The sequence below is a fragment of the Triticum aestivum genome, chromosome 5A (genome assembly GCF_018294505.1).
Source record: "Triticum aestivum cultivar Chinese Spring chromosome 5A, IWGSC CS RefSeq v2.1, whole genome shotgun sequence".
In the NCBI taxonomy this organism is placed as follows: domain Eukaryota; kingdom Viridiplantae; phylum Streptophyta; class Magnoliopsida; order Poales; family Poaceae; genus Triticum; species Triticum aestivum.
Genome location: NC_057806.1, coordinates 537,622,208 through 537,633,819, shown reverse-complemented (window position 1 = coordinate 537,633,819; position 11,612 = coordinate 537,622,208). Strand labels below are relative to the sequence as shown.

The 11,612-nt window shown below is 44.3% G+C and overlaps 1 protein-coding gene and 1 long non-coding RNA gene across 5 annotated transcripts; one reads left to right on the top strand and one right to left on the bottom strand.

Moving 5' to 3' along the window:
* The first annotated feature begins 247 nt into the window (after window positions 1–247).
* LOC123104592 (5'-3' exoribonuclease 2) lies at window positions 248–5,991 on the top strand. 2 transcript variants are annotated; one of them, XM_044526466.1, is made up of 20 exons: window positions 248–782; window positions 886–964; window positions 1,074–1,150; window positions 1,231–1,422; window positions 1,793–1,912; window positions 2,011–2,115; window positions 2,187–2,345; window positions 2,435–2,512; window positions 2,601–2,711; window positions 2,791–2,931; window positions 3,136–3,231; window positions 3,295–3,381; window positions 3,526–3,596; window positions 3,849–4,063; window positions 4,158–4,198; window positions 4,557–4,631; window positions 4,753–4,886; window positions 4,976–5,086; window positions 5,199–5,274; window positions 5,359–5,991. In XM_044526466.1, exons 1-18 carry the CDS (start codon window positions 522–524, stop codon window positions 5,055–5,057), a joined length of 2,124 nt encoding a protein of 707 aa, XP_044382401.1. In that variant the 5' UTR covers window positions 248–521; the 3' UTR covers window positions 5,058–5,086; window positions 5,199–5,274; window positions 5,359–5,991. The 2 variants fall into 2 exon arrangements, with proteins under 2 accessions (XP_044382401.1, XP_044382400.1); XM_044526465.1 differs by having other exon boundaries at window positions 5,346–5,991.
* On the bottom strand, window positions 702–5,621 carry LOC123104594 (uncharacterized). 3 transcript variants are annotated; one of them, XR_006450448.1, is made up of 6 exons: window positions 5,394–5,621; window positions 5,101–5,266; window positions 4,926–5,022; window positions 4,733–4,825; window positions 1,228–1,402; window positions 702–1,127 (listed from the first exon to the last, which is right to left on the bottom strand). It is a non-coding gene; the product is annotated as an uncharacterized lncRNA (long non-coding RNA). The 3 variants fall into 3 exon arrangements; XR_006450446.1 differs by having other exon boundaries at window positions 706–1,127; window positions 5,126–5,266; XR_006450447.1 differs by having other exon boundaries at window positions 708–1,127; window positions 4,999–5,022; window positions 5,126–5,266.
* Window positions 5,992–11,612: the final 5,621 nt, after the last annotated feature.

The window sequence follows — 11,612 nt, the reverse complement described above, 5'->3', positions numbered from 1 at the left end:
AACGGTGCGACCTTTGTTGTGCAAACATGTTGTTTCTCTCTCTTGTTCCAGTAGTACGCCTATACCTCGGGATTTTTCAGTATTCCTAAAACAAAAGGCAAAAAAAGGCCCACTAAAACAAGCAGGGGCGAAGGTACGCCTCTGGAATTTTATTATCAGAAATCATAGGAGCTTTCGTGCAACCATGGAACTATGCGGATTATCTAGTACTCCTGCAGCTTATTCTAATCATGGCGGGAGCATTGACTTGACCTGGCTTCCTAAGGCTAGGAGGAAGTGTATCCTCTGCCTTTAGCCATAGCAGGTGCTCTTCGTGGAAAGTCTTAAGCATGGTGCAAAGCCGACTCAGCAAAGCAAAAGAAAAGGTAGTCGCCAAAGATAGCATCTCAAGCTAGATTAGCAACCGATCTGTTGCGACCTGCTCCCAGCTAAACATCCCAAGATTTGTTGGTGCCTAGCTCAGTTACGAAATTCATCACTCTCTCCCAGATGCCAAGATTCTACTGTACTAGCTAGCGGCCATGGGAATACCTTCCTTCTTCAGCTGGCTCGTGGGCAAGTACCCAAAAATCGTCGGCACCATCATCGACGTCTACTCTGCCTCGTCATCGGAGGACGAGGAGGAGGAGAAAGAAGAAAAGGAGGAAGAAGAGGGGGAAGAAGAAGAGGTTGAAGAAGATGACGATGAAGAGGATGAAGATGAAGAAGAGATCATCTACGACAACCTCTACCTCGACATGAATGAAATCATCCACAAATGCTTCCGCCTCAACAACGGGCTGGTAATAAACACCTCAACCATGACGATCGCCATGCAATCTAGCCGGTGTCTGTTGACTCTCTTGAACTCTTGAGCTGGCCTTAATTTCACTGGCATTCGCGCAGGTGTACAATTGGTTTTTCGCTTACTTGGATCGCTTGTTTCGCATGGTCAGGCCAAGGAGGCTCCTTTACTTGGCAGTAGGTCCGTGCATAGTACTATGTACATGGATCGATCACTGGATACACAAATGACTTCTCTTGATTCCTCTTTCCCATGATATGCATCATCCACCTACAAATTCCAACCGCAGATGGTGTCGCCCCTATGTCCAAGATGACCAAGCTGCGACAGAGGTACTTCAAAACTGCCAAGTATCGCGCAGACTCGGTGAGCTCAAGTCTATTTCATTTCATTCCCTCGACAAGATAACTGTTTATCATAAAATTCACAATGCATATATGTACCAGGAGGCTGAAGCGATCCTCTTGACGGAGATATTCAGAGCTCAGGGGAAAGAGGTGATGCCCCGAGATACGTACGAGCTTCAGAATCCTGTTGTCAAGGTGCCAGGGACGGAATTCATGGAGAAGATATCAGCAGCGCTGGAGTACTTCATCCACGAACGGTTGAATACCGACCCTGAATGGAAAGACATCAAGGTTTGCACTTATCTTTTAACAGGCAAAGTGGTGAAGCAAATGGAGTTCATGTTCATCTTAACTGTTTAGCCTGCAGTTTTTTGGTGGTGGGGAAAGGAAGGGGGGGGGGGGGGGGGGGTTGAAATAGACTACTATTTCCCTTATTTTACATAAATAATAACTCCACTTTAATTGTTATTTTTCACAAATATACCTCTAGCACACTGAAACTGTGATTGCGACCCCATCTAAATACTCTGTTCCATCTTGACAGTATTAAGATTTTTGGTTCACCGTAAAGCATGTATCTTAGGGGCTGTGGGATCTTGCTGAATTTGTCCAGGTTGGTCATTGTTGATGAGTTCACAGTTGATCTTTTTTTTTACTGAAGGTAATACTTTCTGATGCAAATGTTCCTGGAGAAGGGGAGCACAAGATCATGTCTTTCATTCGCGCGCAACGAAGCATGGAAAACTATGATCCGAACACCCGCCATTGTCTGCATGGGCATGTATGAACTTTAACCGCACGACACACTTGATTATCTCAATCGAACACAATGTTTGACATGTTCACTACTGCCTAGTTAACTCTGAAGAATTATCACAGGATGCAGATCTGATCATGCTCGCGTTGGCATCTCACGAAGTCCACATTTCAATTTTGCGGGAGTTCGATAATCCAAATGGAAGGATACCCGCAAGATTTTATCAGGTCTATTCCCCTGAAATAATATTACCAAAAGGTTCACATTTTGACTAAAGGAATAACACCTCCTTTTGCAGTTTGTGGACATATGGGTTCTGAGAGAGTACTTGGAGCTTGAAATGAAGACACCAGGTTGCAAACAAGATACCGAGAGACTAATAGATGACTTTATCTTTATTTGTTTCTTGACAGGAAACGATTTCATTCCACGGATTCCTTCACTAGAGATAAATGAAGTACGTATATTGTATGTTGTTAGATTCTAGTAATAATTTAACATATTCATTGCTGTGATTGTTCCTCTGATCTACGTTCGATGTGACAGTTTGCAGTTGATCTTCTCATTGAAGTGTACAAAACAACCTTCAACAAAATGGGGGGCTATATGGTCAACACAGACAAAGTACCTGGAGAATTTCTGCCTTTTTACTTTCACCAATGATTAGCCATTGGGTTGTAGTTTTATGTGATTTTGCTTCTACGGGAAACAGATTAAAGATAAATACGGTGTGTATCTGGAAGTCACAAGGTTAGAGAAGTTCTTTCATGAACTGTCCTTGTGCGAAGAGAAAATTTTACTCAAAAGATATGAACTGCAAGAGGTATGTTATCATCCTTGTCAGTAGTGCGCGCTAGTGCCAATTAGCATTTACATATGCTTTGTTATTGAGTTATCTGCAGAAGTTACTGCACAAGATACAGGGTGAAGCTGCAGTAAACGAATGGGCCAAGGGAGAGGACAGGGGAGAGAAGAAAACATCATTTGCTCAGCATTTTTTTTATCCTGTAGAGACTTCCCTTGAAAGAGACTCTGACGATGTGGTAAGGATTAGTTAGCTAAAAAAAGTTGTGTAGTGGTCTCGTTGGTTCTTCTAGTCAGGAAGAACGCCCCGAGTTCAAGTCATTTTTGACACACAAGGCAGTACTTCTACTTGCATCCCTAACAAGTCTAATGAATTGGAGTTCTCTTTATTTCTGCTACAAATTAAGGAATGCTTGAACTTCTGATTGATTCCCTATTATCAGGTCAGAGAGAATACCAGGGAGCTATGGAGAACTGTGAGCGATATTTTCTGTAATAAGGACGACCTTTTTAAAAATGGAGCCTGCAAACAAGACAAGGTTAGTGGCGTATATTGCTAGAGATATTTCTTATGTGTGCAGTTTCTCATGTATCTATTGCAGATAAGACCAGGATGGAAATCCCGGTTCTACAGAGAGAAGCTTGGTGCCGAAACTTCTAAAGAAGTTGGAAGGCTGCAGACAGAAATGGTTGTGGTTTCCCTTGTTTCTTCGTGCAAATGGAGTCTCATGAGGCTGGCCATGGGAAATTAGATTGATATAATCTGTTTCTTTTTTCCTTACTGACTTGAATTATTTATTTTGCGGGTTGAACACTTCTCATATGTAATTTAGGTTCAGAAGTATTTAGAAGGATTATGCTGGATGCTTCAATGCTATTTTTCTGAAGTTCCTTCATGGACTTGGTATGAAGAAAACATATATAAATTGTACAATTTTTGTCTATATGTTTCCGTACACTCCGTAATTTCATGGCTCTGAGTTGTTATTATGACTTTTGTCCCAAGGACCACTAGCTTTCACAGTATTTCTATGCTAGTGATATCTGACAACTCCAGTACATATGTGCAAGAAAAACGTTTCCATTCTATGTCAATATATTTTATGGTACCCCCGCAAAAAAAATGTCTTATGGTAGAATATCTGTGTTCTTGCAGGTGCTACCCATTCTATTATGCTCCTTTTGCATCGGATTTCAAATGTCTGTCTCAATTCAACATATCTTTCACCATGGATAAACCACTAAGACCATTTGATCAGCTCATGGCAGTTTTGCCACCACAAAAGAATGTTTTGTCATGTGCCCTTCCAAAATGTTACAGCAAATTAATGGGCTGTGAAGAATCTAAAATACAAATGTCCTATCCAACAGGTATTTAAGTAAATCCACCAAGTATGTTTGTCATTCTTAGTTCATACCATAGATTGTTGGCGTGCTTATGTAGATGCAATTATTTTGTCAACAGAGTTCGAGATTGATCCAGATGGCAAACGTTTCTTGTCACAAGTAAGTTATTCGTTCACATGTCCATTAGGGAAACTGAATCAATTTATACTTTCAACTTAAACTGATCAAGTATTGATGTGCTTAGTATGGCTAGGTTACACCCCTTAGGTCCCGCTTGGAATCGGTGTAACTATTTACACTTGTATTTATTTTACACGTGTATATTACCGGCCATTTGTGATTTCCACCTGAAAAGATAAATGACCGATGAAGGCGTGTATATTTTACAGACGTATAGCGCTCAGAAACTGAGAGTCCAATCAAGGCCTTAGGTGCTAGGTTATGCAAAAAGGACTCTCATGCTAACTTTCAATGAATAAATAAATTGTACTAATTTTCAACTAATAAATGGTTTCAGGGTATTGCAAAGTTACCATTCATAGACAAGGAACTGCTGCTTTCAGCTACCAAAATGGTAGAGAAAGATCTAACGGTAATAGAACCGCCTGCCATCTTATTATCTTCTACTACCAATGTACACTAACTTAAAACTACTGTTGCATAAATCATAAGTCAAAAAGCACCGGTATTTACCTTGTTAACACATGCATTAGGAGGATGAGATGGCACGGAATAATGCTCGGCAGGAGAGGATCTTCCTGAGGAACTCGCAGAGTCTGGCAAATACTGCAGCATTTGCGGCAACAATTTTAGACAATGCACAGAAAAAGCTTTGGATAGACGCTAGGTGCTTGAAGTCTGAACTGAACTTAGTGAAGTTGAGTACTTTGTTCAGAGCAATACAGAACTGATGCTGAATATTTTGTCTTTGCATAGTGAAATCGGGGGATGGTTCTCACCAGATGAGAAGGAGGTTCAAAGCTCTGCGTTAAGAAAAAATAAGGTTCAACACGCGTGATCGTGGATAAGAGATCCAGACATGACAGTGTAAGTTCGTTTACTCTTGAGTTGATCATATTCACGCACTGGGAGGGATATCGTAATTCGTCGTTTTTCCTCACATCACATCCTCTGTGCCACTGTGTGAATGCCTCATCAGATCAGCAATGTTCTTCAACCCTGAGGCAGTGAAGCCGATTTCAAGACTGCTTGACAATGTCATAGTGCCTGACAAGGTAGATTCAGATGAAGTGGTAGCACAAAATTTCAACTGATTTATCTGAAACTTATGTATCCACTCCTGATGACTATAACTGAAGCCGACATTCGGAAGAGGCCGCTGTGGCACACGTACCCGGGTCCAAGGCCAAGGCCGCCGCATGTCACCCACAGACCAGAGACCCAGTGGAGGGCGAGCACGCCGGCGACGCCGAGAGAAGAGCACAAGCTCGCCGGGGAGGGGTGGCTGGGACGGGGGAGAGGAAGCGCCGCCGCTGCTACCGCCGATACACAGCAGATCGGGCCGAGCGGCTATGGGAGAGGTTCCCAGGGTGTGCAAATGGCGCAGAGCCGAGGCGGCCGGTTCGACGGCGGTGATGAGTGGGCAGGAGGAGGCGGCGGCGGCGGCGGCACGGTGAAGAGGCCGGAGACGGAGGCGCGGCCCGTTGGGTTGTGGGCGAGAGGAGGCGGCCGTCGCGGGAGCGGGCCAGCCCGCGCGCGGTAGCACGTTCTAATTCATTTGAGGCCCGTTTCAAGCTTCGGGCTGGCGAAGCAGAAAATCTAGGGACGAGCCCAAAGCAGAAGTTTCAGGTGCCCATGAGGTCATCGCTCATTTTTTTTCTTCTAATAGTGGTTCGTAAGATATTCTCCTTCACCTGACTTAGAGATGACAGTAAAAATATGTGTACAATGGATAATATGTTAGTCTTATCTTCAACGAAAAAGCGAGACCATTTCGGACTAGCCTTTGAAGGCATATTTTTATAAAAGAAATCTCTAAGCACATCGCGCCAGCCAAGACTCACACGCGGGATGGCTAGTTGCGCTCCTTGTGGGCCTAGCCAAAAGGATGACACCCTGTTTTAAGTCTTAATTATTTTTAATAACTAGCTATTTTACATAAAAAATGATGCGGCATATTGTGTTAAGAGATTATCTCTTAATTAAGAGGAGGAAATCCTTTTTACTGATTTCACTTTCCTTCAGTCCGGCATTTTATTTTACATGATACTTGTAATACAACACCACTGTACATGCCCTGAGTCGGACGTGTTGGTGGTTTGGGTCATAATAGGTGCTTTCGCTTTAATGGGGCACACAAACTTAGGCATGCAAGAGGTAACATTAGTCTAACAGTTAAGGCTGAGTTTATCATTGAAGTGGATTATAATAATTGAGCTTATCGAACAATGTAAAGTGTATACAGTGATAGTTGCTTTTGAAGCTCGGGCTCCATGGAGGCCGGTTTTTGAAAAATTCAAAATTCAACAAAATTCATATTATTACATTTCAAAACATTCTAAAAAAATGCAGACATAGATGGAGGCATAACACACATTTTTTTCGAAAAGGGGGGGCTCCCCGGCCTCTGCATCAGAGTGGTGCATACGGCCATCTTATTAACCAAAGGAACAAAATGTGCCAACAAGGTTCCAAAGTCTTCAACTAAAAAAAGAAAAGACAGCTCACATAGAGCCTAAAATGCTAACGACACAAACTAGCCAAGAGGAGACGCCACAACCGGCTGGCTAAAAATAGACAGGTAAACTAATTGACTATCATATTACATGACCGCCATCCAAACCGGTTGAAGATATCCCGACCTACCATCTCTCAACAGATAGATCCTGTAACCAAATGCTCCCTGGCTTCCATCGGAGTGAGTAGCGACCACGAACGGATCACTGCCGTGGTGCGGAAAATAACCTGCAAAAAGTGAATACGTGATGTTCTGTTAAAAATCAAATCATTTCTGCAATTTCAGATAGTCCACAGCAGAGCACAAACTCCAACCCTAATATGTCTTGCTAAGTCAGGCTCAATCCCATTAAGTCATGTCCCAAATAAAGCATTGACAGAATTCGGTGGAGTAATATTAAAAGCAATGTGGACCGTCCGCCAAAGGACTTGGGCCAACGGGCAATCAAGAAAGAGGTGCTTAATCGTCTCATCCCGATCACAGAAACTACACCTAGTAGGTCCTGTCCAATTACGCTTAATCAAGTTGTCTTTTGTTAAAATAACTTGTTTATGGACAAACCACATAAACACTTTTATTTTCAAAGAGACTTTGACATCCCAGACAGTCTTGGAAGTTGGAATGAAGTTCGAATTAATAACATCAATATACATTGATTTAACTATAAATACTCCAGACATAGTCAGTTTCCAGCGTAATTCATCGGGTTGGTCAGAAAGTTGAACCTCCATGAGTCTCCTAACTAGATGGAGCCATTCGTCCCAACGATTGCCCACTAGCACTCGTCTAAACTGAATATTAAGGGGGACAGATTGAAATATCGTTGCAACGAACACCTCACGCCGTTGAGCAATACGATATAAAAACGGATATTGAATGGCCAAGGGTGAGTCGCCAAGCCAAGTATCCTCCCAGAAACGTGTACTACCACCGTTTCCAATAACAAACCTCGTCCTATTGAACATTGATTGTTTGACTTTCATTAGTCCTTTCCAGAAAAGGCGAGTCAGTCGGCCTGATTGTGACCTGGGACAACGTTTTAGTCTGGAGGTACTTGCTACGAAGGATCTGCGCCCACATGGCCTCAGTCCCGGATGAGAGCTTCCACAACCACTTACTAAGAAGGCATCTGTTCTTAACTTCAAGATACTCAATTCCAAGATCCCCTTGGTCTTTCGGTCTACAGATGATATCCCATTTAGCAAGCCGGTATTTTATTTTAAGTTCATCACCCTGCCAAAAGAAACGCGATCGATAGAAGTCTAGTCTTTTCCCAACACCAACTGGGACCTCAGAGAATGATAAGAGGAACATAGGCATACTCATGAGCACCGAATTTATCAAGATTAATCGGCCACTGTATGACATGAGCTTACCCTTCCAGCAACTCAGTTTCTTCTTAAATCGGTCTTCGATGCACTTCCATTCTCTGTTTGTCAGCCTACGATGGTGTATCGGAATACCTAGGTAGGAGAAGGGTAAAATCCCCAACTCGCACCCAAACAATTGCCTGTAAGACTCCTGTTCATCTTTGGCTCTACCAAAGCAGAACAACTCGCTCTTATGAAAGTTAATCTTTAACCCGGTCAATTGTTCAAATAGGCATAACACCAGCTTCATATTTCTCGCCTTGGCCAAGTCATGCTCCATAAAGATGATTGTATCATCAGCGTACTGAAGGATGGATACACCTCCATCAACAAGATGAGGTACCAAGCCGCCCACTTGACCATTCTCCTTAGCCCTTCCTATCAAAATTGCTAACATATCCACCACAATGTTAAACAGGATAGGGGACATCGGATCTCCTTATCTTATGCCTTTATGTGTCTGGAAATAATGACCTATGTCGTCATTCACTTTAATTCCCACACTCCCTTTTTGCGTAAATGATTCGACCTGTCGGCGCCAGGCTTCATCGAAACCTTTCATACGCAATGCCTGTTGGAGGAATGGCCATTTGACCTTATCGTACGCTTTCTCGAAATCCACCTTAAAAATGACTCCATCTAATTTTTTGGAGTGGATTTCATGGAGCATTTCATGAAGGACAACCACCCCTTCAAGGATATTTCTGTCCGGCATGAAAGCAGTTTGAGATTGTTGCACCACAGAATGCGTAATCTGTGTGAGCCTATTAGTCCCGACCTTGGTGAAGATTTTGAAACTAACATTGAGAAGGCAGATCGGCCTGAACTGCTCAATTCTCACCGCAACCGTTTTCTTAGGGAGCAATGTGATAGTTCCAAAATTCAAGTGAAATAATTGAAGCTGTCCAGAGAACAGATCATGAAACATAGGTAACAAATCCTCCTTAATAATGTGCCATCATTTTTTATAGAACTCGACCGGGAACCCATCTGGTCCGGGAGCCTTATTGTTTTTCATTTATGCAATAGCCTCAAACACCTCCTTCTCTGAGAACGGGGCAACCAGGATATCATTATCGGCAGCAGACAATTGAGGCACATCCCCAGTCCTGGACTCATCGAGGGAGACACAATTATCCTCCGGAGGACCAAATAACTGCCTATAATAGTCTGTAATATATGTTTTTAGATTATCCCGTCCTAAAATAGTGCCCTCATCTTGCTCAAGCTGAAAGATTCGCTTCTTTCTGTGCTTACCATTGGCAATCAAGTGAAAGAATTGAGTATTCGCGTCCCCTTGGACCACTTTGCGGACCTTAGCTCGCAAAGCCCACTTCAACTCTTCTTCATGGAGAAGTTCTTTCAACCTCTTCTCCGCCTCAGTTTTAATCTGGAGCTCAGCTGGCAGCAAAATCGCAGATTCGACTTTTAAGTCCAAGGTCTATATAAGATAAAGGAGCCTATCCTTCTTAATCTTATACACCCCACTGATGTGCTTAGCCCAACCCCGTAGGAAACTTCTCAAATGCCTAATCTTATTTTGCCAACGCTCAACCGTCCTACCTCCTACACCCTTAGCCCATTCCCTGGCGATCAGGTCTAAGAACCCCTCACGTTCAAACCAGGTCATCTCGAATGAGAAGGTGTTTTTGTTTCCCACGTGGTTCGGCTCCCCTGAGTCCACGAACATGGGTGTGTGATCGGATATTCCCCGCGAGAGAGCTTGCACCGTGACAAGAGGGAATTTCTGTTCCCACTCCACGCTCGCGAGAACTCGATCAAGTTTTTCGTATGTTGGGTTTGGCAAAGCATTAGCCCAAGTAAACTTTCTACCAGAAAGCTCTATCTCCCTCAGATGCAAGCTTTCAATAATGGTATTGAACATAAACGACCACCTACCGTCAAAGTTATCATTATTTTTCTCCTCTCTCCTCCTAATGATATTGAAATCACCCCCAAAATTGGAAGCTGCTCGGACCCACAGATTCGAACAAGATCTGCCAGAAACTCCGGTTTAAGCTCGGGTTGTGCGGCACCATAAACCGCCACCAAAGCCCAGTTGAAACCATCAACTTTAGACCTAACTTGAAACTTTACCGCGAAGTCACCCATGACTACACTTCGGACTTCAAGCGAATCGCATCTCACACCTAGCAAGATACCACCCGATCTTCCTCGCGGAGGGAGGCAATGCCAATCGAAATAAACAACACCCGCAAGAGAGGATAGAAACTGGGGCGCAAAATTATCTCTACCGGTTTCCGATAAAGCAATAAAATCTAACTGATGTTCTAGAGAAGCCTCAGCAAGAAACCTTCTTTTAGCCAAGTCTTTCAGACCTCTGCTATTCCAAAAGATTCCTTTCATATTTCGTCATGGAATTTTTTAGTAGTCTGAATCCTAGCACTCCTACGAACTGCAGAATCGGGATAAATCTTCCATTTCCACTTATGCTTTGGTTTACTAGGCTCTGTCACCCGGTCCTCATAACTGGGCTCAATGGAGCTAACAGTGGCAAAATCTAGGGGCACATCCTCGTCCTCAGACTCAAGACTAGAAGGTGCTAGATCCACACACAAATTATCGAGCACTCTAACCCCTAACGCATCAATCTCCTCATCATTCATGAGTTTAACCGCTGCAAGATTACGAATAGTCTCTAAGGCACGCTCCGCCTCCAAATCTAACATATCATTCATCGAATTGGAGATCTCACTATCAATAACACCTAGTGTGACTCCCAATTGGTTTGCATTATTAATAATCTCCTCATTAGAGAAATGCAATAAAGAATTAGATATGTTGACGGACATACCAGAAAAGTTCGCAGCATCATGAAGCTTGACCGCCCTCACCGCGCACCGCTGCTGCATATCATCAACCTCCGGAAGCTCGTGAATGCGAGCACTCATCCGTCTCCCCGTCGAGACCGGGTCCGGGATCCCGCCAAAGGCAACAACCTCCTCCCTAGTAAAGCCTCACGGTGAGTCCCGCAACGGGTCAACCACGGCTACCGGAGGAGGCGGCTGTAGGCTCCCATGCCCCTCAGACAAGTTCCCCACGGGTAAGACAGGAAAGTGGATAACTGGGGCCGTCTGCCCGATCCCTCCTCCTGCCCCACCCACCGGCTCAGAGTGAAGTGTCGACGTCGTAGGAGGCGCGGTCCTCCTGACCGCAGACGAGGAAGGGGGATCTAGGGTCACCTGCCCCAACCCCCCCTCCCCCAGCGCCACTGGAGGCGCGGGTGCCACCGCCACGACCGGAAAGGTAAGAGCTGAGGCCGCCTGCCTCGGGCTCCCTTTCACAGCGCTGGTCGACCCCGACGTGACCGGCGTCACTGACATCGGGATGGGTAGTGGAGAAGTCAAGGCCACCTGCCCCGACCCCCTTCCCCCAAGCCCCAGCTTGAACGTAGAAGATATCACCGGAGTCTCGACAATAGGTGAAGCAAGGGAAATAGAAGCGACCTCCTGCTCCACTTCCCCAACTCCAGCATCCTCAAACT